This window comes from Bos indicus x Bos taurus, chromosome 5 (genome assembly GCF_003369695.1).
Source record: "Bos indicus x Bos taurus breed Angus x Brahman F1 hybrid chromosome 5, Bos_hybrid_MaternalHap_v2.0, whole genome shotgun sequence".
NCBI lineage: Eukaryota > Metazoa > Chordata > Mammalia > Artiodactyla > Bovidae > Bos > Bos indicus x Bos taurus.
Genome location: NC_040080.1, coordinates 89,571,277 through 89,593,795, shown reverse-complemented (window position 1 = coordinate 89,593,795; position 22,519 = coordinate 89,571,277). Strand labels below are relative to the sequence as shown.

At 48.8% G+C, this 22,519-nt stretch overlaps 1 protein-coding gene across 4 annotated transcripts; it reads left to right on the top strand.

Moving 5' to 3' along the window:
* Window positions 1–8,639: 8,639 nt before the first annotated feature.
* LMBR1L (limb development membrane protein 1 like) lies at window positions 8,640–21,211 on the top strand. Of its 4 annotated transcripts, XM_027542743.1 has the most exons (18): window positions 8,640–9,051; window positions 11,601–11,685; window positions 12,700–12,733; window positions 13,148–13,590; window positions 13,735–13,874; window positions 14,061–14,164; window positions 15,050–15,176; window positions 15,687–15,755; window positions 15,893–15,957; window positions 16,255–16,327; window positions 16,419–16,502; window positions 16,600–16,676; window positions 17,636–17,713; window positions 17,865–17,938; window positions 18,174–18,264; window positions 18,393–18,459; window positions 20,281–20,442; window positions 20,605–21,211. In XM_027542743.1, the coding sequence occupies exons 6-18, from the start codon at window positions 14,111–14,113 to the stop codon at window positions 20,670–20,672; spliced, it is 1,089 nt and encodes a 362-aa protein (XP_027398544.1). In that variant the 5' UTR covers window positions 8,640–9,051; window positions 11,601–11,685; window positions 12,700–12,733; window positions 13,148–13,590; window positions 13,735–13,874; window positions 14,061–14,110; the 3' UTR covers window positions 20,673–21,211. The 4 variants fall into 4 exon arrangements, with proteins under 4 accessions (XP_027398544.1, XP_027398543.1, XP_027398547.1 ...); XM_027542742.1 differs by lacking the exon at window positions 13,148–13,590; XM_027542746.1 differs by lacking the exon at window positions 13,148–13,590 and having other exon boundaries at window positions 8,744–8,874.
* Window positions 21,212–22,519: the final 1,308 nt, after the last annotated feature.

Genomic DNA, 22,519 nt, shown 5'->3' with positions numbered 1-22,519 from the left:
AACTATCCAATCTCCCTTATACCCTAGTTATTTGGTTGCTGCTCAAATTCAGTATTTCCTTCTGTCCTGTCTGTTCCCAATCATCACATAAATCAAGATAACTAGTAGGTACTAGTAGTCAAAGCTTTTGGTACTGTGAGATACTAAGTGTGGGACATTGGAGTGGGAGGTGGGAAATGGCTATAATGAAATGCTGAGCCAACCAGGAAATGCCATCAAGCATTCCTTTGTGTGTGGGGGGTGGGGTGGGGGGGTCGGTGGGGGGTGGAGGTTGGGGGCGCGCTGTGGGTCTTATTATCTACATCTCTGTCCCAGCAGCAATCACAGTAATGTTTATGGCCCACACAGTGCTTTAATGGAAGTAAAAATAAATAATAATTATTTATTTCCCTCTTAGGCCAGATTCTTTATTGGTTCTCTTTCATATAAACAGTAAATTCAGGTTTTGTAAAATGCATTCACTTTCTTTTCAGGCCAAGTCTCTCTTAGCACCTCTTGAGAAATTGTACCTCAGGGTAGAGAGGGCTTGGAAACTGACTGAGATACTTCTTGTTCTGTTACTAGTCGGGGGCTCTGCATCTTTTTGAGCCTATTTCCTTTTTGCAGCACAGAGTTCCAGCCTATCTTTCTCCAGGTGACTGTGGGGAGTTGAGTGTGGCAAACAGCGCACTCAAATCTGAAAGAACTTGTAAGTTTATAGTTGTGTGTCTGAACTTGGGAAGTGAGGAACAGGTGAAGCAGCCCTCCTCAGGACTTGACAGCCCTCCTCAGCAGGACACCAGAGCTACTGTCCAGGAAGACTGAGCCATTTATTTAGAAAAGAAATAGAAATAAATAAAGCACAAGAAGAGTTTACTTAGAGATGGTGAGGATGATAATACAGATAATCATGATTATTAACCTTAACCACAACACCTTCAATTTACACCAACTCACCTTTTTAAGAAAAAATTTTTTACACATCATTTTATTTTTAAAAATTATTTATTTTTGGCTGTGCTGGGTCTTAGTTGTGGCAAGCGGGGGCTACTCTTTGTTGTGGCATGTGGGCTTCTCATCGCAGCTGTTTCTCTTGTTGTGGAACACCAATTCCAGGGCACGTGGGCTCTAGAGCAAAGGTTCAGTTGAGGCACACAGAAGCAGCTGCCCCACGGTGCAAAATCTTCCCAGCCCAGGGATCGAACCCCCATGTCCCCCCCATTGGCAGGTAACCACTGGACCACCAAGAAGCCTTATACCTATCCACCTTTAAAAGACTGTTAAAGGTGAAGTGCCTTCACTACTTGGCATTCTTAACCTCATTGAGTTGAGTTGAGGTTAAAATGGGAGGAGCCCACTTCTTTGTTTTTTACAGAGGACAGATTTAAGGGAAGTCATACCACAGCCCTGTGTCCTGCCTTGCAGGATAAGATGTCTTAAATATTGCCTGCCAAAGGGCCAGGAGAAATAGGAATCTTTTAGCCTTATGGAGGCCCAGGGCTATGATTTAGGGACATGCTCAGGTTAAGAGGTTTGAGGGAGGGAAGAGAGAGAGAGATGCCATTTCCCTCTCCCAATCCCATCAAATTCCTGGCAAATTCCTTAATGCCCTGCAGATGGCACCACTGACAAGGAGTTCTCTGCCCAGAAGAGTCAAGCTCAGATTTGTGAACTCTGCCCTCCCTATCACCTTGAAGCTGAGCCTAAAAGATACACCACAAAGAGGAAGTGACTGACCTGGCATACCTGGCATTCATGGGCTTGTCATTTCTTGTTCTGTCCATTCCTGGAGACAGCTGAGCCTCCTTCTAGGCCACTGTGAATCAGTTAGCCACAGAAAGCCCCACACTCCGAGTTCTTGACTTCATCTCCAGCCTCTAGGGTACTTCCCAGTGTGGAATGAGTTCAAATATATGGCTTTGCGGTCAACCTGTAGTAATGGAGGAGGCATGCTGCCCAATCAATCTTAACTCAATACTGATACAAAGTTAATAACATGATGTGGGCATCATCATGTAGATACAGATATCATTGTGTTGCAAGGGCCATCTTCTTCCTCTCTGCCAAAATGAATACCCTACCCCATCCATCCATCCCTCAGCTGACCAGCTCATCTCCCAGCTGACAGCCTGCTGTATGTTACTGTGTCCAACAGTGATGGATTAGGCTCATCACCGCATTCCTACTTTTGGCCTTCAGAGACTCTTCTCTCAGCCTATAAGACCTTTTACAACCATAATTGATCCTACCACCTTTGCCCTGTTAACTCATTCTGTCTTCCTTTGATGATAAAAACCCAAGTGTCATCTATTCAAGGCCTTGAAGGCTAGGTCAGACGCAGTCAGATTCTCCATTAGATATTTTCTTTTTTTTTTTTAAATAATTTTATTTTATTTTTAAACTTTATCCATTAGATATTTTCATAGTCTGAGAATTAATCTTGAAGCAGAGATTCAGACTTTTAACTCTGAAAACTAGAGGTAACTGTCCCTCTACTGCTTTCCTCTTTTCCCCAGGCCCAAAGATCTAAAATGCCTCAGGAAGACACTCTAGGGTGGACAGTGACATCAAATAGAGGTAGAAGGGAAAGTTGCTGTTCTGTTCTAAAGATTCTTCATAAATAAGATCTTTCAGCCTCTCTCTGGCCCAGCTCTAATGTCTCATGATACAGGCATGTAGGAACTTCTACTGGCTCATGTTGATCAAATGCATGCACATGTGCCATGAGTCAAGCTGTGACCCAGCTGCCATAACAGGCTGATGTCACCGTAGGCACTCCTATACAACAGTGTGGAAAGCTAGGCAAGGGATCATTCCCACCAGCCTCTTCACTGATCACCCTACTGTGCAAATTGCTACCCAGTTCTGGGCACCTCAAGAAGGATATGGACAGACCAGAGAGCTTCCTCCAAGGGGCAAGTAGAATAGGATGCGGTACTGGGTAAAGCAACTTGGAGAACTAAGGATGTTTAAATTACAAGAGGAACCCATGAAGAGCTACTGTCCAGAAATGGCAGGAACCCAGAGAGGACGGCAAAGCGTGAAGAAAAACACTGCAGGGGTTTCTGGCAGTGTTCAGTGGCTAAGACTCCACAGGCCCAATGCCGGAGTCCCAGGTTCAATCCTTGGTCAGGGAACTAGATTCTACACGCCACAACTAAAGATCCCACATGCTGCAACCAAGTCCTGGCACAGCCAAATAAATATTTAAAAAAGCAAACAAAAACAACCACAAAATAAAAACATCACAGCTCACTTTGTAACAACAAAGTGAGGTCCATTGTTAGCTAGGACCAACAATGGGCCATAGTGCCATCCATGTCATGAAGGACAAACAGGTAGAACTGAAGACTTCTAAGATTCTTCTCCATTCCCAGAGACTAGGATTTCAGAAATTTTCCTGGTGTCTCAAGCCAATCTTTAATTATGACTATTCTCTCAAATATTTTTGGAGAGGGCAGAGATAGGTAGGGACAAAGGAACAGAATCTATCAAAACATGCTTTTTAAACCTTTTCCCTCACCCTTGCCAACAACAATAAAAGTTTTCAGACCCAGAGAGGCCTTGCTTAATGGGAACCCCTGGTTTTCTGGCCTCCCTAGCACCCTAGACAAGAGGGCAATTCCAAAGTTGCTGGTCTATTTCTAGAAACTGGTCCAAATTCCACCAGAGATAAGGAAGGAGGTTTATAGCCTGTCTTAATTCGGATTGGTCTAACAAAATACCACAGATCAGATAGTGTGATAGTGTAAACAATAAATATTTATTTCTCAAAGATTTGGAGACTGATAAATCCAAAACCAAGGTGCTAGCAGATTCAGGGGCAAGAGAGAGCCTTCTTAACTGGTTTGCAGATGGCTGGCCGTCTTCTTGCTGAGTCCTCTTGTGGAGAAGAGAAAAAACAACTATTCCCTTCCTCTTCTTAGAAAGATGATAAATCCTGGGACTTCCCTGGTGGTGCGGTAGTTAGGACTCCACACTCCCAATGCAGGGGACATGGGTTCCAACCCTAGTAGGGGATCCTGCATAGGGCATGGAGCTACCAAAAAGAAAAAAAAAAAAAGGATAATAATCCCATCAGGAGGGTTGTACTTCTTGACCTCATCTGAACCTAATTACCTCCCAAAGTTCCCACCTCCTAATACATCATGCTGAGGATGAGAGTTTTAACATGCATTTTAGGGATACATATTCAGCCCATGGTAGTCAGAGTGAACAGGAATTTTTCTGTAAATACTGTGTTTTTTGTGGGGAAAATTAGGCCTTGTAGATAAGCAATGAGAAAATGAAAATAACCTATAATCTGAATGAAAAGCTTTTGAGACTTTCATTTAAAGAAAAGAGCAATTTTTTCTCATGCCCCTCTCTGCCCTCTCCCTCCCCAGTCACCTCTGGGACTGGTGGCCCTGGGTCTTCTGTCTGCTCCTCTCAAAGTGCTATTCAGCAAGAAGTCTTTATCATTTGGAAGCTCAAAGATAGCCCCTCAAGAAGGAACAGAACAGTGAGCCCTTTATTTATCCATCTAAATACTTATTTCTGTATTTATTTAGTTAGTTATTTGGCTGTGTTGGGTCTTAGTTGTGGCGTTTGGGCTCAGAGCAGGCAGCTTCTAGTTATGACTTGAGGGCTTAGTTGCACTGTGGCATGTGGAATCTTAGTTCCCTGATCAGAGATTGAACCCATATCCCCTGCATTGGAAGGTGGATTCCTAATCACTGGATCACCAGGGAAGTCCCCAGTGAGCCCTTTAAATAAGCTGGAAGGTGCCAAGGTTCTTGAGGATACTGAAGTTCAAATTTTAGCAGTCTATTACCCTAAGTATCTAAGCAATATAGTAATGAAGGGAATACAGAAGTAGGGGGAATGAATCTACTAAAAGACAACTGCAGAATATTGGGGGGAAAGGAGGCTTTGGAGTCAGAAAGGCCAAGTTACACCACTTACTATTGTAAGTCCTTGTACAAGTTACTTAATCTCTTTGAATTGATTCCTCATCTATAAATAAATAAATAAAGTCTATTTTGTAAGGTCCTTGTGACACCCAATTAACTAATCTTTGTAAAGTATCTGTTAATCTTTAGCATTTAGTGGGGCTCAGTCTGGATTAGTTCCCTTCCCTGTGTTGCTTGAGGACACTGAAATTTACTCTCCACAGTCCAGGGGGCCCCTCCCCTACTAAGAATAGGTAACTAATCTCCTGGGCAGATCAGATCCACAAACATTGTCTAGTACCAGTAGCGTGTTTACTGTGAGAACTACACTGGGTTAAGAACTGGGGTTGAAATGAAAGGCGTGAATTAGAAGCCAAATACAGGTTTCCAACCCTCTAAGGAGAGAGGAAAGGAGAAAAGACACAAATGGAGGCAAAGTTAAACAATACAAAAGATTTAAATAACAGCTCAAGGTAATGAATGTTCCAAAACAGGGCATATATGTCTAATTGGTCACTGAACTAACTATGCAAATGGATGCTGCCTAGAGAAGGTGGAAATCCCTTCAAGAAAAGATGGAAGAAAAGATAGCTGGGTTGAGCCTTGGAAGATAGGATATGGACAAAGGGAGATTTGATAAGTTTAAGAAGAGAATGTGTAGTGTCTTTTTGCATAGTGTTCTGAGTGATAAGTCAGTAAACAGAGATACTTTTGCTAATTCTAAACATAGGCAATGGAAAGAAAGTTATTTTGCTTCCAACAAATTTGTAAACAAGGGCTCAAGGACCTGAAAGCAAATAAATTCGATTACTACTTTCTCAAAGGAAGTCTTCTAGATTATTTTTCTCAGTTCTAAGCTTAAACTATGCACTTTCCAGTTTATGGATATTTTGCCTCTTAAAAATTTACTTCAGTTGTACATTCTGGATGATGATAAATCTCTAAGCAGAACCTATGTTAGCCAGTTGCTAAAGGAATCACATGTAACAGTTTGTGACTTGGGTGATGTCACTGCACTGTGTAAACTATAAAGGGCAGTGAACATTAGATTCATAAATTTGGAAGCAATCTTAAGGGTCTTCTAGTTTGGCAAGTGTAACCCAGGATGACAATGCTAGAACCAGAACCCACCTCTTCTGATAATCAACAATGTCTGCCATCTTTCTCACGACATCTGCCAATATTTGAGTACCTATGTGAATTACACATGGGGATAAGAGTTTAAGAGTAACTGTATTCAAGACATATATGATTATTTCCCTTTAGGAACCTATATGGGGGAAACAAACAAATGCAAACAAATTAAATTATGGCAACTTGTGATAAATAAAGGGCTTCTCAGTGGTGCTAGTGGGTAAAGAGCCCACCTCCCAATGCAGGAGACCTAAGAGACTCAGGTTTGATCCCTGGGTCGAGAAGATCCCCTGGAGGAGGGCATGGCAACCCACTCCAGTATTCTTGCCTGGAGAATCCCATGGACAGAGGAGCTTGGCAAACTACAATTCATAGGGTAGGAAACAGACACAACTGAAGTGACTTAGCACGCATGTGATAAATAAAAGGACAAAATTAGATTGCTTTAGATAAGGTACTGGGGTAACATTTAAGTTCAAATCTGAAGGAGACCAGAGCCAAGCAAAAGTGAACTGGGAAAAAGGAGGGGAAGGGAGAACTCTTCCAGAGAGAAGAAACAGCAAGTATGGCTCTTTCCCAGGCAGGAAAGAAATGCGCAGTGTCCACCAGGAACTGAGGAAAGGTCAGGGTGAGGATGAGGCCAAGTTGAAGCAGCAGAGAAGTGCTTCCTTCCAGGTCACAAATTCAAATGCACAACTGGGCTGACAAGGTGCATTTGTTCAAATTTGCTAAAGATTCTGTAAGCCAAACAAAACACAGCATGTCTACTGCAGCCCAGAGGTCACCATTCTGTAACCCCTGAGGGCTTTTTTGTTTGTTCCTTTGTTGTTGTTGTCGTTGTTTTGGCAGCCTCTAGCATCTTGTGGAATCTTAGTTCCTGGACTAGGGATTTAACCCAGGCCCTTGGTAGTGACTGATGTCATCACTGACTCAATGGACGTGAGTCTGAGTGAACTCCAGGAGTTGGTGATGGACAGCGACTGAACTGAACTTGGTAGTGAAAGTGCCATGTCCTAACGACTGGACCAGCAGGAAATTCCCCGGGGCTTTGTATTCTTACTTTAAGGCAGGTGAATTTCTAAGTGCAAGTAGACTGCTTTTGAGGGCTTTTGAGTAGGGGCAGATTTGTGTTTTAACAAGATCGTTAAAATACTTTGCTTGAGATAAGTGCCAGGGTCATTCAGCAGGCCCAACCCACTTCTCTGTGCTCTCTTCTTCCATGCAACAAAGCCAAGGATCCAGCCTGCTGTATTTGCTTACTATCTCTGCCCACTCGCCCCATTGGATTCTGTTCACTCCAAGTTTGGTTACTAAAAGGGAAATCAGCTCTTCAGGTCCATTCATTATCTTGCTACTATATCTATACATACACATATGTATAGATATTATATATACACACAAACACTAATATATGTGTATTGTATGTATGTGCTCAGTTGTGTCTGACTCTTTGCGACCCGTGGACTGTAGCCCACCAGGCTCCTCTGTCTATGGGATTCTCCAGGCAAGAATACTGGAGAGTAGGTTGCCATTTCCTACTCCAAGGGACCTTCCCAACACAGGGATCGAACCTGTGTCTCTTGCCTCTCCTGCACTGGCAGGCAGATTCTTTACCACTGCACCGCCTGGGAAGCCCTATGTGCGTATATACAAGTGTATATTTCCAAGGTTCTACTGCAAATCACTGGGGAAACAGAAAAGAGATAAGAGTAACTTGCCTTGCAGAAATTTTAAGAGTAGAGAACTCAGTTGTACATTCTGGCCCCAACTCTTGCTCAGATAGTAACGGGACACGATCTAGGCCACTAGAATTGTGTTCTTATTCTTTAGCTGGGAGCTTTGCAAAACTCAGGCCTTCTTTTACGTTTCTCTGTAATGCTCCCTCTATTTGAGAGGATCGGTTTGAGTCTATGAAGGTGGGACTTCCCAAACAGTACCCATTATCATGGTCATAGGAAGGGAACTTGCATTCCTTAATTTTGTGACAACCTCTCACCATTTTCTAAACTCTAAAATTCTAATCACGCCTTTCCCTGAAGGGTTGTTCAGGTAAAGATAAAATGATAAAATCTAGAACGTGAGTGGCACATAGCAGGTGGTCAGTTAATGTTTGACTCAGCCCATGATCCCCTGTGGGCATTTCCTCACAAAGCTTAGGGTGGATACTTCTGTAGTTTTCTATTCCGTTTTCTTTGCTATTTGTTCCAGCACACATAGGGGCTCCCACAAAAGTGACTGAGTGAAAATTTCTTGGCGGCTGAGGGTTCCTCGCCCCAACAAAAACACTTTCAGAAAAAGCTACTATGGATCTTGGGTTACTGAGCAGCGCTACCTTTCAGAACCCCTATGGTACTCTCACATCCCACCTGGCTGGCCTGATTCAAATGGCTCATCTTGCCAAGGTCATACTGGTCGTTTATCAACTAAGGGAGGTGAAAAAGGCAGTTGCTTAGTTTTAGAAGGAGCACCGGTAGGCCCCAAAGATCCCGCCTCTTTCCACGGGGCAAGCCTATCAGCGTTCCTCTAGCGAAGAGCGGCAGCTCCCTAGAAGCCAATGAGTTCCGCTCCCTAGAATTATCCCGCCCATCCGTTGTGTCGTCACTCGGCCTCCAGTAAAATAGAACCAAGACTACGCTTCCCCTTAGCTTGCCTGTTGGCGGGTGTTTGCGTTGAAACTATACTGAAAGCCTGACCTTAAAGGGGAGGAAGCAGAGGGGAACCGGGGCCCTTTAAAACGAGGCCAGCTGGTGCCTGCCCCTTTAAGGGCGGGGCGCTCAGACGACAGAATCTGAGCCCCAGATTACTCCGAGTTTCCGTCACAGGCTGCAAGGTAAGGCTCCTTCGCTGGGTCCGGGTGCTTGGCGGCGGCGGTTTCATCGCCGCTGGTCCTCCCCGGGCCCAGAGACACCCCAGCCCCAGTCATGCTGAGCAGAGTATGGAAGGAGCTGACTACGAAGTGCTATCCGTGCGAGAGCAGCTATTCCACGAGCGGGTCCGCGAGTGCATTGTGAGTCCGGGATCCGGGCTGGAAGGGTAGGACCAAGTTGGGGAGAAGCACGGGTGTCGCGGGAGAGGGAGACGTCCAGATCGGAGTGAGACCCCCTGGGCACAGCGCCGGCAGACCCTGTTTGGTCCAGGGGCGAGCGACCAAGAGCCCTGGTCCGACTAGTGCTCGGGCTGGCGAATCCCTAGATCGTCTCCAGCTGAGTAGCTGTGCGATAAACAAAGCCGATCGGTTTCCGTTCCTCCCCTCTACACGCCCCTCCCCTCCCCGCCCTCCCTCCTGTCCGCCCCCCCGCCCCCCGCGCGCCAGTGATCGGAGTGCGGGTCTTCTCGTGTCTGGGAATCTACTGAGCCTGCCGATTTCAGTCAGATGGTCGGAGAGGGATGGGTTTAACTTGGGGAAGGCTTGTTTGCAACGACTTCTCAAACCCAAATGATGTTTGATGAAGGGGAGATGAACCGGGAACTTTGGGGGGTTTCTCACTTTGGAGGAAAGGACTCTTCCTGGGGTGGATTCTACCGTGTAGAAATGGAGAACAACTAAAGTGTCCCCTTCTTTTCCTCGCCCTTATTGGTGTTTTGTTAGAGACCCTGCAAGCCGAGTTTCCTAGCTTCGCAGCCATTCAGGGATTTCCTCTGAAGGGTCGTCCCCGGTGCGACGGAGGGCTTCTGGCTGCTTTCCTTACTCGCTCACTGCCACCTAGAGTAACAGCTGAAACTGTCACACAGCTAGGGACTCCTCACTTCTGGGCCAGGGGCACCCAGGGGAGCTTAGGGGATCGCATCTTTCTTGCACCTGCTCTAAACTCTCATATCTTTCCTTTCTCCTTTCCTTCCTCAGAGCGCCTCAGGGTAGCCCTCACCCCCAAATACTAAAGGGAAAGGGAAAGGTTTAGAAGAATAGAAGTTAGTGAGTGGAGGACCCACTGTAGGGGTCGTCCTTCATTTTTCTCAGACTGGGCTCCAGTCTGCCCTGGGCAGCTTCAGATTGGAGGAGGGCTAAAGTGAGCCAAGGCATAACTAGGTCTGCCTTTATCTGTGAGGACTGAAAAGTAGGGAGTTTATCAGTCCATGCGTGGGAACTCCAGATCTGCTTTCAGAAAGCTTTCCTTGTACGTTTCTTAGTGGGGGGTTGCACATGGCAGGGTTGGGCATATCCTGGAGTCATACCCGGGCCTTGAGACAGTGGAGAGCCAGAGACCCACTTTCCTAGAGAACAGGGAGGGAAGAGATCTTGGAGAGAGAAACAGCCTCCTGGATGTCGTCCCATCCTTTAGTCCCATTAGCTGAGGACATCAGCGCTGGTCAAGGGCATCCTGAGGGCTTCTAGTACATCTCACACGTGGCTCCAGTCCCCTGCTCTAGAGAATCACCTAGCCTCTGCTGGACCTGCATGGAACTCCAGCCTGACCTTTTGAGCCCTCCTGCCTTCCTGCTTATTACGCCCGCCCAGGGCAGAGCACTAGGCAGTAAAAATCTTGGAGCTGAAATCCAAGTGGCTCATTCTCTACTTCCCTATTGTTAAAAGCTACAATTTTGTCCTAGACCCATGTTTCTCCTGGGGTCTGTGTCTTCTCTCTTTGCTTAGATAGCTGTATGCAGATTCCCTGTAGGGTCAGCTTCTCTTGGGGACTGGAGCACCTATGAGACTGATCCTGCCTTCTTAGCCCACTTCAAACACAATAGCATCTCAAGATTCTCTGACCCTGATTGTGGAGCCAAGGTGACCAGTGGCTCCTCCCCTGGGCAATAGCAGCTTACTTGGGGTAGGGTGGGAATGTATGCATGTGTAGGATAACCTGGTCAAGTCCTGCCATAACTGTCCATTGGAGGACTAGTCATGAGGGGCATGGGACAGACCCTGAGAGACCTACCCTGGGAGCTGGAAATTACTTTAGGTAGGGACCATGGATTGATAGCTTTTAAAGGTTTTGATTCCAGCTCTAGAAGCTTTATAGATGTGGAACCCCAATTAAAGCCTACTATTGTGGGCAGGGCATGAAAGAGACTCTGGTTTGGCCCAGAGCAGACCTGATCTTTTAGGGCCCCTGAATAAACAGAGTAGAAGTTCTGAGTTGGTCTAGGAACACGATTCCTACTTATTCTCTCCTGGAGCTTAGATCAAGGTGGGAGTGGAGGGAGAGGGAGTGAAGTGCCAGCACAATGAAGACATCCCTTTCTTCCCCTCAAATTTGCTTTTCTCAAATTATGTACTAGGAAGAAATCCTCTCTGGTTCTGTGGCCTTTTTCAGATGTGTGGATATGTGCATCTCTAGGAGTCTTCTCTGCCCATGCACCAACCAGGGTTCAGCTGAAACTATTTTCTCCCGGGGAAAAAACCCTCATAGAGCTGGACATGGTGCTCTGTCCCCAAGTGCATGGGTCAGTCCCTGAGGCCTTGATTAGAAGGAAGTACTGGGGAGAAAGATGGAACCCCTGGATGTATGGAGTCTAGTTTGGGGAAAGTGTCCCCATGGAATTAACAGAGAGGCCGCTGGAGCTGTGAAATGTTTGGGGATTAGCGCTTTTCATCTTGCTCACTTTCTGCCGCAGATCTCAACACTGCTGTTTGCGACTCTCTACATCTTCTGCCACATCGCCCTGACCCACTTCAAGAAGCCTGCTGAGTTTACCACAGGTACCTGTGACTTCCCTCCCTCCTGCCTGCCCTCTGCCAGTGTTCCTGTTGCTATGGTACCAGCCTCAGGGGAAGAGGGCTGTGTTGCTTGCTGGGAAAGTAGAGGTGTCTGTTCTTGAGCTTCTGCCTCCCTTCCTCCACAGGCAGAGACAAGGCGGTAGAGTGGAGAGTCTAGGAGGGCCAGTCATGTAACTTTTATGACCTCAGTTTCATTCTCAAAAAATAAAATAAAATGAGCCTAACAATTTCTACCCAGTCCATTGTTATTGTGTGGACCAAATATGATGGCTAATGTGAAAACTCTCTGTGAACCTCAGCAGGGCAACTGCAGGGTGAATGTTGTCATGGGCACAAGCCCTGTCATGTCCTCTCCTAGAGCTCCTACACCCAGGACCAGAGGCCTCCCGGACCACTGGGTCCCACCCCAGTGGTGATGGTGACCTTTCTCTTTGCAGAGAATTCATATTAAGGCTTTCAGTAGGCATTCTGTGATTGAGGGGGACGCACTTGTCCCAGTTCCTAACTCCAGATCGTCCGGTCCTGACCGGAACCTTTCCTCCCCTCCAGATGGCTTCATGCACCCTCAGCCAAGGAGGCAGCTACTCCTCAGCGTGATTCCCCTGGGGACTTTCTCTGTGATTTCCAATCCCTCTCCCCATTTCCCTTCACTCTACCTTGCCACTGATGTAACCAAGCTCACAGACTGGTCATTTATTGTATTTTCAGCTTACAAAGAGGAACCTATGGTGGAGAAGATCTGGGGAAGGAGGGAAGTGGGGGAATTTCATGCTCTCACCCCCTGGGACCACTGATCTTTAAGCTGCCACCCAGGCAGAGTGGATTGTGGGGTTCATAGTGTGAGCTCTCCTGAGCCTCCTGTCCAGCTCTGCCTCAGTGGGCCCAGGCCCCTCTTCAGGGGACAGAGAGGGAGCAGGAGGGTGCTGTGTGACACAGATCGTTCCCAGAGCTGCCCACTGATGACCTGCCTCTTCCCCATGCCTCTGTCTTTTGTAGTAGATGAAGAAGATGCCACGGTCAACAAGATTGCGTAAGTACTGCTGCCTCAACGCCGGCACTTGTAGCCTTTGGAAGCTGGGATCTAGTGAGGCCCTGGGAGCAGGGAGAGAGTGAAATGTCAGAAACAATTTCTGCTTCCGCCCCATTTCTGCTTTTTTCCGGCTTTACACCATCCTGGGGACTCTTGGAAAAGCTGCTCTTCCTGTCCGCCTGGTTTGGCTGGGAGCTTCAAGGAGCCTCTTGGCCAGGAGCTGTCTGCTGGGGGCCTGAGTCACCAGAAGCAGCTCCAACTTGGCTCCACCTCCCAGCAGCCATTGGAGAAGGGGTGGGGTAGGGTTGCAGACTGATGGAAATGCCAGGGGATAGGGAAGGTGGAACCCCCAAGGGTGGGGCTTGCTTGGTTCTGAGAGAATGGCCCTAACTGTAGGCTATTATTATCTACTAGCACTTATAGAGAAAAATATAGAGATGACTCCTGTGGTTCAACAGACAACAAATTAAAAGGCAACCCCCACTCTCATCCCTCATGGACCAACTAGATAAGTGTCCCTTCTTTTGAGCTGATGCAATCTAGTGCACAGGTCTTGGCTGTGAAGCTGGGTTTCAACTCCCCTTGTCTCCCTTTGCCTTAGTGCCCTTATGCATATGGGGTGACCCTACTCTCTCCAGGCTCAGAAATCCACATCCCTGAGGTGAGCAGAGAAGTCAGGCCCATTATCTTGGCATCATGCCTGGCACACCCTACAGACACTGCAGGAAGACCGCATTCCTGGGGACAGTCTGGGCAAGTGACATGGCTGGTGACCAGGTTCCCATGAATTCCTGAGATGTGCCCATCCCATGTGCCAAGGCTTCCCTGGAGGTGAAGGCTGGGGTATGAGGCAGCAGGTAGAGTGCCAGCTCTTTCCCTGGGTCTGTCATTGCTCCAGCTGGTTCTAGGAGTCACAGGTGCCCATGGGATGGATGGGGCTTCTTAGGCCCAGGGAAGTGAATGTCGGAGCTAAGCAGGGGCACTACCCCTTCTCTGCCCAGGCTTGAGCTGTGCACCTTCACCCTGGCAGTTGCCCTGGGCGCTGTCCTGCTCCTGCCCTTCTCTATCATCAGCAATGAGGTGCTGCTCTCACTGCCTCGAAACTACTACATCCAGTGGCTCAACGGCTCCCTCATCCATGGTGCGTTGATCCTGGTTGCAGCTGAGGGTGGGGACCGGGAGCAGATAGGGTCAGGCAGACACAGCCTGGGGCTAGTCAGTCATAGATCACCCTATCCCTTCCACTTTCCCTTGTCACATGGTCAGTCCTCAGTGGGTTGGGGCGTCCCCCTTAATGACCATCTCTGCTTTTCCTTTTTTGCACTAGGCCTCTGGAACCTTGTTTTTCTCTTTTCCAACTTGTCCCTCATCTTCCTCATGCCCTTTGCATACTTCTTCACTGAGTCTGAGGGCTTTGCTGGCTCCAGAAAGGTGAGTCGGGGAACGTATCAATCAATCAATGCAGACCGGAAACAGTATTCCACTGAGATGGTTCAACTGAAGAGTTTTTAATGAAGAGACTATTTGCAAAGGAAGGAAATGGCAACCCACTCCAGTGTTCTTGCCTGGAGAATCCCAGGGATGGGGGAGCCTGGTGGGCTGCCGTCTATGGGGTCGCACAGAGTCGGACACGACTGAAGCAACTTAGCAGCAGCAGCAGTCAGCACTGAGGAGCTTGAGGCACTAGTGACAAGAGGAAGTCATTACCATCCTCGACCTGAGGGAGCCAAAGGAAGAAATAATTTCTAGAACCCACTGGTAGTTGAAGCTGAAGAGGTGTGGCCACCCAAGAGAGGAGTTAGTGTCAGAGGTGCCAAACAGAAAAAACAGCCTGGCCTCTCTTTCTTCCTACCTTCCACTCTCCTGCCAGCCCTCTCCATTGGGCAAGATGAACAGAAAACCAGAGCTTGATTTTTTTTTAAGTGTCTTGTGGGATCTTAGTTCCCAGTCCAGGAATTGAACCCATGCCCCTTGCAGTGGAAGCTCAGAGTCTTAACCACTGGACTGCCGGGAAAGTCCCAAGAGGGCAAAGAGCTTGTGTGATGCAGACCTCGGGGGTCAGCTTCCCAGGGCAAGACAAGGATGGAGAAGGGGTCTGGGAAGGGGGGTTGCAAATGAAGAATATCCAGTAGAGGGAATGGCCCCAGATTGCTGGGTAGGAGGACAGAGTAACTAAGCAGAATAAGAAGGAAACACCCTCTGCTGCCTCCTGAATCCAGTCCTCTCTGGTTCCCAAGCCAGGCTGCCATCTCCCCTGTCTCCTTCGTTTCCCACACTGCCATCCCCACCCCCGAAACCTACTGCCTCCTCCCACAGGGTGTCCTGGCCCGGGTCTATGAGACGGTGGTGATGCTGATGCTCCTCACTCTGCTGGTCCTGGGCATGGTGTGGGTAGCCTCTGCCATTGTGGACAACAACAAGGCCAGCAGGGAGTCCCTCTATGGTGAGAAGACCAGCTTCCTCCCCACCCCTCAGCTGGCTCACGTTCCTCTGTCTAGAACCAATATATCCCTCTAAAACGGCGGAAGTTGGGACCTCCTCCCTTAGACTGAAGTTTCAAAACTGATGGGCTTCAGGCCACATCTAACCTGTGGAAGTGTTCCGCTGGGCTCATGCAATGAGTTAAAAAATATATGAGTCTGTTGAAATTGGGAGATTTCACACTGATATCCAGGTTTCTGGTTGTGCTTAAGCAGGTTGAGGACCTGGCCACACTAGGCCCCGGTGACTTGGGCCAAACAGTGGCTGTGCCCTTTAGAGAGGGCTGAGGAGCTGCAGTTTGCTGTAGTCTCTGCCACTCCCTCTCTTGTCAGCCAGTCTTCCTCATCTTCATGACTTACCTTGCCCCTACAGACTTCGGTGTCGCACCCCTGCCTGGTCTCTGGGGCCTGTCAGCCCCGAGTAAGCAGGAGGAGAGAGCTGGGCTGACAGTCCTTTTTTTTTTCATCTTCAGACTTCTGGGAGTACTACCTCCCCTACCTCTACTCCTGCATCTCCTTCCTTGGGGTCCTGCTGCTCCTGGGTGAGTGTCCAGAGCCCAGGAGCGGGTGGGGAAGGTCCCGGGGCCAGAGCACCCCCTGTAGAAGGCGGAATGCAGGGGCGGGCAGGGCAGGCGGTGGAGAAAAGGCTCTGGCGGGTGACTGCCTCCTGTCCCCACAGTGTGTACCCCACTGGGCCTCGCCCGCATGTTCTCGGTCACTGGGAAGCTGCTGGTCAAGCCCCGGGTATGTAGTGCTCCTTGTCCTTGGACCCTGCCGGGGGAGCTTTCTGAAGAGCTGGGGCCTATCTATGAAGCCACTGTCCAGCTGTTCTGTTCATACCTTGCAGAGGGCCACAGCCTTTGCTGGCAAGCAGAGCACAAGATAGTTGGGAGGGACTGGATAAGGTCACCAGTCACAGGGTGATGATGAGGGGAGGGGAAGGAAAAGGACAATGGATCCTTAAGGTGAGCAGGGAGCTCTTGGGCTCTTGTGATCAAGGAGCCTCTGACAGTCCATCCCTCCCTTTCCTGACGCCCACAGCTCTTGGAGGACCTGGAGGAGCAGCTGCACTGCTCAGCCTTTGAGGAAGCAGCTTTGACCCGCAGGATTTGTAGTGAGACACAGTCCTTCCCAGCTGGCATGATGGGCGTGGCTTGGGCAGGGGTGGCGGGACTAGGACACAGCACTATCATCTCTGCCCCCAGATCCCACCTCCTGCTGGCTGCCCTTGGACATGGAACTGCTGCACAGACAGGTCCTGGCTCTGCAGACACAGAGGGTCCTGCTGGGTATGTGGGTTGGTAGGCATTGGGATGCCTGGCTTTCCCCAAGGAGAGAAGCTCCTCCTTTCAGGCCCTTGCAAACTGCTTTCCCATTCCTGCACAGAGAAGCGGCGGAAGGCTTCAGCCTGGCAGCGGAACCTGGGCTACCCCCTGGCCATGCTGTGCTTGCTGGTGCTGACAGTACGTACACCAGACTTGGTGGGGGTGGGCAGCGGTAGCACCTTGAGTACTTTAGCCCTTCACAGGGGGGAGGAAGGAGGTGCAAGGACCTCCTTCAATAATAGTAGCTGCCTCTCAACGAGTACCTACTTTTGTGAAGCACATCAGTCCCCATTTTGTAGATGAAGAAACAGAAGTTTAAAAAGTTACCCAAAAAGAGGGAAAAAAAAAAAGAATTTACCCAAGGTCACACAGGGCCTAAGCCATTATGCAGGTTTGCTCTGGGATGAAAATAAAGGTTAAAATCCAGTCCATCCCCTCAACTTGCTACATCATGGACTTGGAAATAAGTCTTATTGGTTTGAAGAAAGATGTATCTTTTTCTCTTTTGCCTTTTGGGGACTTCCCTGGGAGCTTTAGGTGGCGCTAGAAGTCAAGAACCTGCCTGCCAATGCAGGAGACATAAGAGATGCAGGTTTGATCCTTGAGTTAGTAAGATCCCCAGAGGAGGGCATGACAATCCACTCCAGTATTTTTGCCTGGAGAGTCCCCGTGGACAGAGGAGCCTGGTGGGCTACAGTCCATAAGGTCACAAAGAGTCAGACACGACTAAAGTGACTTAGCACGCACACATGCACAGGACCTCCCTGGCAATCCAGTGGTTAAACCTGCACTTCCACTGAAGAGGGCATGGGTTCGATCCCTGGTTGGGGGAACTAATATCCCATGAGCTGTGTGGCACGTCCAAAAACACCCCAAACAAATAAAACTATTTGGGCTTTTTGCATCTGTACCTGTAAGTTCGATATAAGGTACTCTCAAAGGTGCTCTGTTGCTAGCATTAACCTTTGGGAGGTCCCACACATCTAACTGAAAACTGAAAATGATGGACCAGAGAGTCTGCTCTTAACATTCTCAACTCATTGGATACATTTGTGGGCTCAGACAGGGGTGGGAGTCCATGACCTTGCCTCCCACAGGGCCTGTCTGTGCTGATTGTGGCCATCCACATCCTGGAGCTGCTCATTGACGAGGCTGCCATGCCCCGGGGCATGCAGGTACCGGGCTGCCCACCCACCACATCTTTTTGGGGAGGGCCTAAGCAAGGCTGGGTGAGGGGGCAGAAGGTGAGGCCAGAGGGGAGGCCGGGCGCTGGTGGTGGTGATGACTATGGGGAGTGCTGCACAGTGACACCTCTTTGTCCCTCAGGGTGCCTCCCTGGGCCAGGTCTCCTTCTCCAAGCTGGGCTCCTTTGGTGCTGTCATTCAGGTCGTCCTTATCTTGTATCCTTCTGGAAATCCACCATTGCTTTTCTTCTTCAAACCCGTCTCCTCTGGGGCTTTGGGCAGAGCTACAGTGGGAGTGAGGGGGAAGTGGGCAAGACTTGGCCAGCCCGAGGTTCAGAAAGAAGAAAAACAGTTGATTCAAAAGGAGGGCTGGAGGAAGAGAGGGCCATCCCCTTTGAGACAAGGCATTGATCCTTGGGAGTGGGCCAGTTCTTCCCTAACCCAGTGGCAGTTACCTGATGGTCTCCTCAGTTGTGGGCTTCTACAGCTCTCCACTCTTCCGGGGACTGCGGCCCAGATGGCATGACACGGCCATGACGCAGGTAGGCCATGATGCAGGTAGCCGGGAACCTGCCAGACGGGAGTGGAGGAAGCATCCTGGGGGCGTACCTGGGCACTCAGTGCTGGCAGCTCTGTGACCCTGACCTCCCCTTTCCTCACTCCCACCCAGATAATTGGAAACTGTGTCTGTCTCCTGGTTCTAAGCTCAGCACTTCCTGTCTTCTCTCGAACCCTGGGTAAGTAGCAAAAGGAGGTAAACAAAGTGGCTTGTTTTGAGTAGCTAATGGTACTAGGCAGACCCCTTATATTCTTGCTCTCTCTGATTCCCACAACAAACCTATGAGGAGGTATTACTTTCATTATACAGATGGAGTAACAGAGGCTCTATAAAGTGCTGTGCTGGGCTTCAGAGTAGTGTTGCTTCAAAGCTCATATTTTTTTCCATTTGCTACATCCCATGGCCTCTCTTATTTATTTCCATTTTTTCAGTGAAGAAATACCACTTTCCCCAAAATCTTTCTTTGGGGGATCATCTGATAAACATTTTTTTTTTCTTTTGTCTGCACCCATAGGGCATGTGGGATCGTAGTTCCCCAACCAGGGATTGAGCCAATGCCCCCTGCAGTGGAAGTATTGAGTCTTAACCACTGGACCACCAGAGAAGTCCCAACATTCTCATTTTAGAGATGAGAAACAGGACAGCTACTTGATTTACCCAGAGTTACACAGCTAGCTTGAGGCAAGGCCGCGTCAGGCCAGAACCTCTCTACCCTGAGCCCCCGTCCAGTGCTTTTTCTGCACACTGGGCATCAAATGTTAAGCTCAATTCTCCTCCCATCTTTAGAGCTAGGATCTAGATGATGATGGGGAAGAAGGGGAACCTATGCGACTCCCCTACTACTTCGGGGTAAACTAGTTACACTTTTGAGCATTACCTGGTAAAAGTGTTCACCCCAAGGTAGTCGGGGAGTTGCATAGGCTCCCCACCTCTCCCACCATTATCGTCCATCTATTGTACATTATCAGTCGTGTTGGACTCTCTGCAACCCTATGGACTGTATCTTGCCAGGCTCCTCCGTCCATAGGATTCTCCAGGCAAGAATACTGCAGTGTGTAGCCTTTTCCTTCTCCAGGGGATCTTCCTGACCCAGGAATCAAACACAGGTCTCCTACACTGCAGGCAGATTCCTTACTGTCTGAGCCACCAGGGAAGCCTTATTTAGTATTTAAATCAGTTCTATTTGGTTTTTAAGTTTATATTCTCTCTACTCTGCCATTTCTACTTTATGCCTTGGGATTTAGGATACTTGGCCTGTGTGTCCAGCAGTTAGTTCCTTTTAGGTTGGAAGCTGGTAGGAATATTTTTTTAAGTAGGGGAGGGGCTCAAGAATATTAATTTATGATAATTATATTATTATTGTTAGGGGCTCAGTAAGTGTTGGAATAGCACCTGGCACATATGGTTCCTCATGTGTGTTGTCTCATTTAATTCTCACAGTCCCATTATTTTGTCTACTTTTTTTTTTTTAATTCCCTACTTTATAGTTGAAGAAACTGAGGCACAGACGTTTAAGGAAGTTGCTTCAGATCACAGTTAGATGAGGTGGAGTTCAGATATGAACCAAAGCAGCCACAATAAGAGCCCAGTTTCTCAGCTGCCACACTGCTCTGTCTACTGAAAAAGAACACTTGGTGACCAGCTTGAGGTTTCTGGCCCAGGAACAAGGAGCAGGCCCAGGGAGCTCCTTGGGACACGTGGAGCCAGAGGGGATCCCCCCAACCCCAACACACACAGACACATACACACACACATACACACTCCAGGAGAGGATGCCAGACTCTGGAAGGGAAGTTGGAGCAAGCCTAGCAGCTGATACTTGCTTCAACTGCCCTGAACTGTCCCTGAGACAAGTTGGGATGTAGGAACAACTAATGTGTAGAAGCCAACCTATCCGTTGCAGTGTTGAGATGTGGCCACCAGGAGGCAGCAGAAAGCTCGGCTCTGAGCCAGGGAAGGATTGGGGAGCCTACCTCCCATCCTGGCCTTTGTACTTCAGGGCTCACTCGCTTTGACCTGCTGGGTGACTTTGGACGCTTCAACTGGCTGGGCAACTTCTACATCGTGTTCCTCTACAATGCAGCCTTTGCGGGCCTCACCACTCTCTGTCTGGTGAAGACCTTCACGGCAGCTGTGCGGGCAGAGCTGATCCGGGCCTTTGGTGAGAGGGTGTCAGGGAGAGGCTGGTGGGGTGGTTGTAAGATGGAACTGTCTGGAACAGTGGTCATCCCAAGCAGGGGAGATGGCATACTCACCACCCATTCTGTGGCTTCTGAGGACTGACCTAAACCCTGCTTCTGACTATCCCCTGCCTCTTCTCCAGGGCTGGACAGACTACCGTTGCCTGTCTCTGGTTTCCCCCGGGTGTCTAAGAAGACCCAGCACCAGTGACCTTCAGCTGGGGGTGGGAGGGAGAAAACTGGACACTGCCATCTGCTGCCCAGGCCTGGAGAGGCACCCAGGGGTGGGTGACCCTCAGGACCTGGAATCTGAGAGGGTGGGTGGCAGAGGGGAGCTGAGCCTTCTGCACTGCTGCATAATCTGAGCCAGAGTTTGGGACCAGGCCCCCTTGCTTCTGCAGATTTAACTGTGGGCCCCAGCATGGGGTGGGGCTGAAGACTGGGTCTGGCTCCTGGTCTCAAATCTGTTTACACGTCAATCTGCCTCACTGCTGTTCAGGGCCATGCCCTTAGCCATGTTTACATGATTTGATGTGCAATAGGGTGGGGTGGGGGCAGGGGAGGGTCAGAGCCAGTGGCCAACTTGGGAGGCAGATTGTCTTCCCTTGCCTCTGGCCCAGCAGAGCCTAAGCACTGTGCTATCCTGGAGGGGCTGTGGACCGCTGGAGAGACGAGGGCATAGGGAGGAAGAGGCCACAATCATCAGCAATAAAGTTGATACCAGGGTTTTCTTTGGTATTTTTTTAAAGGTCCTGTCTGTCTGTTTGAACAGCTTTGCTCCCACCAGTCCTGAGTCTACAGAGGGAAATAGAGGGGTCCTTCCCACCATCCTTTCCCTCTTCTCTATCTGCATTCTGGGGACTTGGGTCTGGTGTTAGGCCATACAATCAGGCAGTGGGAAGCTCCTCCTCCCTTGGCCTTGCTAAAACCTGGCTGGTCACCTGACTTTTCCTTATACCCAAGCCTTATTTCTTGGGTGCCTTGGTTATTGGGGGTAAATGGGCATCAGCATAGGAAGAGGTAAAAGAAGGGGCTGCCTGACAAAGGTTTGTGATTCCTACCTCTGAAAAGAGCCTAACTCTGTATTTCCAGAGGCTATCGGTGCCTTGAATATTCTGCAAGCCCTCCTGCTATATTGGGGGTAGGGACAATGTTTCTGCTCATGGTTATGCAGATTATACATTGCACAGCTTCCAGGGGCACCATTCACCTCTTAGTCACTGTATGCATGGTTACTACAACTATTTTTTTGCAAATGGCAAGCCAATGGCTTGAGGAAGGGCTGCTTTTTTCTAAGGTACACAGGTTACTGTGAATACTAGCCATGGAGCTGAGTGAGTATGGGATCCAAAAAAAGAATGTAGTTGCCACAGATACACAGATATAGTAGGCTGAACACCTACTATAGGCCAGGCACTCAGCTAAGTTTGTATTTAGGAATTGCTTTGTCTAGTAAGGGTGCGTGTTTATGTACATGCATGCTAAGTTGCTTCAGTCACTCTTTGCAACCGTATGGACTGTCCATGGGATTCTCCAGGCAAATATACTGGAGTGGGTGCCATTCCCTTCTCCAGGGGATCTTCTTGACCCAGGGATTGAACCCGCGTCTCTTAGGTCTCCTGCATTGGCAGGCAGGTTCTTTACCACTCGTGCCACCTGGGAAGCCCCCTGATAAAGGTGACATAATTTTAATACCATACTGCGATAAATGGTGGTTAATTTCTCATTCTCAAGGAAACAGAGGTCCAGTGTCAGTACATTAAGGAAGGCTTCTTAGAGAAAGACTTCTAAATGACAGTAGATCAATGGGTGAAGTGTTGCAACTTCAAAGCCTTTGACATGAGAGAGACCTGAGTGGCTAGAAGCAGAGCTCCAGAAGGTTTGGAGAAGGAAAAAGATAGAGATGCCATGTGTGTGTGTGTGTATGTTAGTCGCTCACTCGTTTCTGACTCTTTGCAACCCCATGGACTGTAGCCTGCCCAGCTCCTCTATCAGTGGAATTCTCCAGGCAAGAATACTAGAGTGGGTAGCCATTCCCTTCTCCAGGGGATCTTCCCA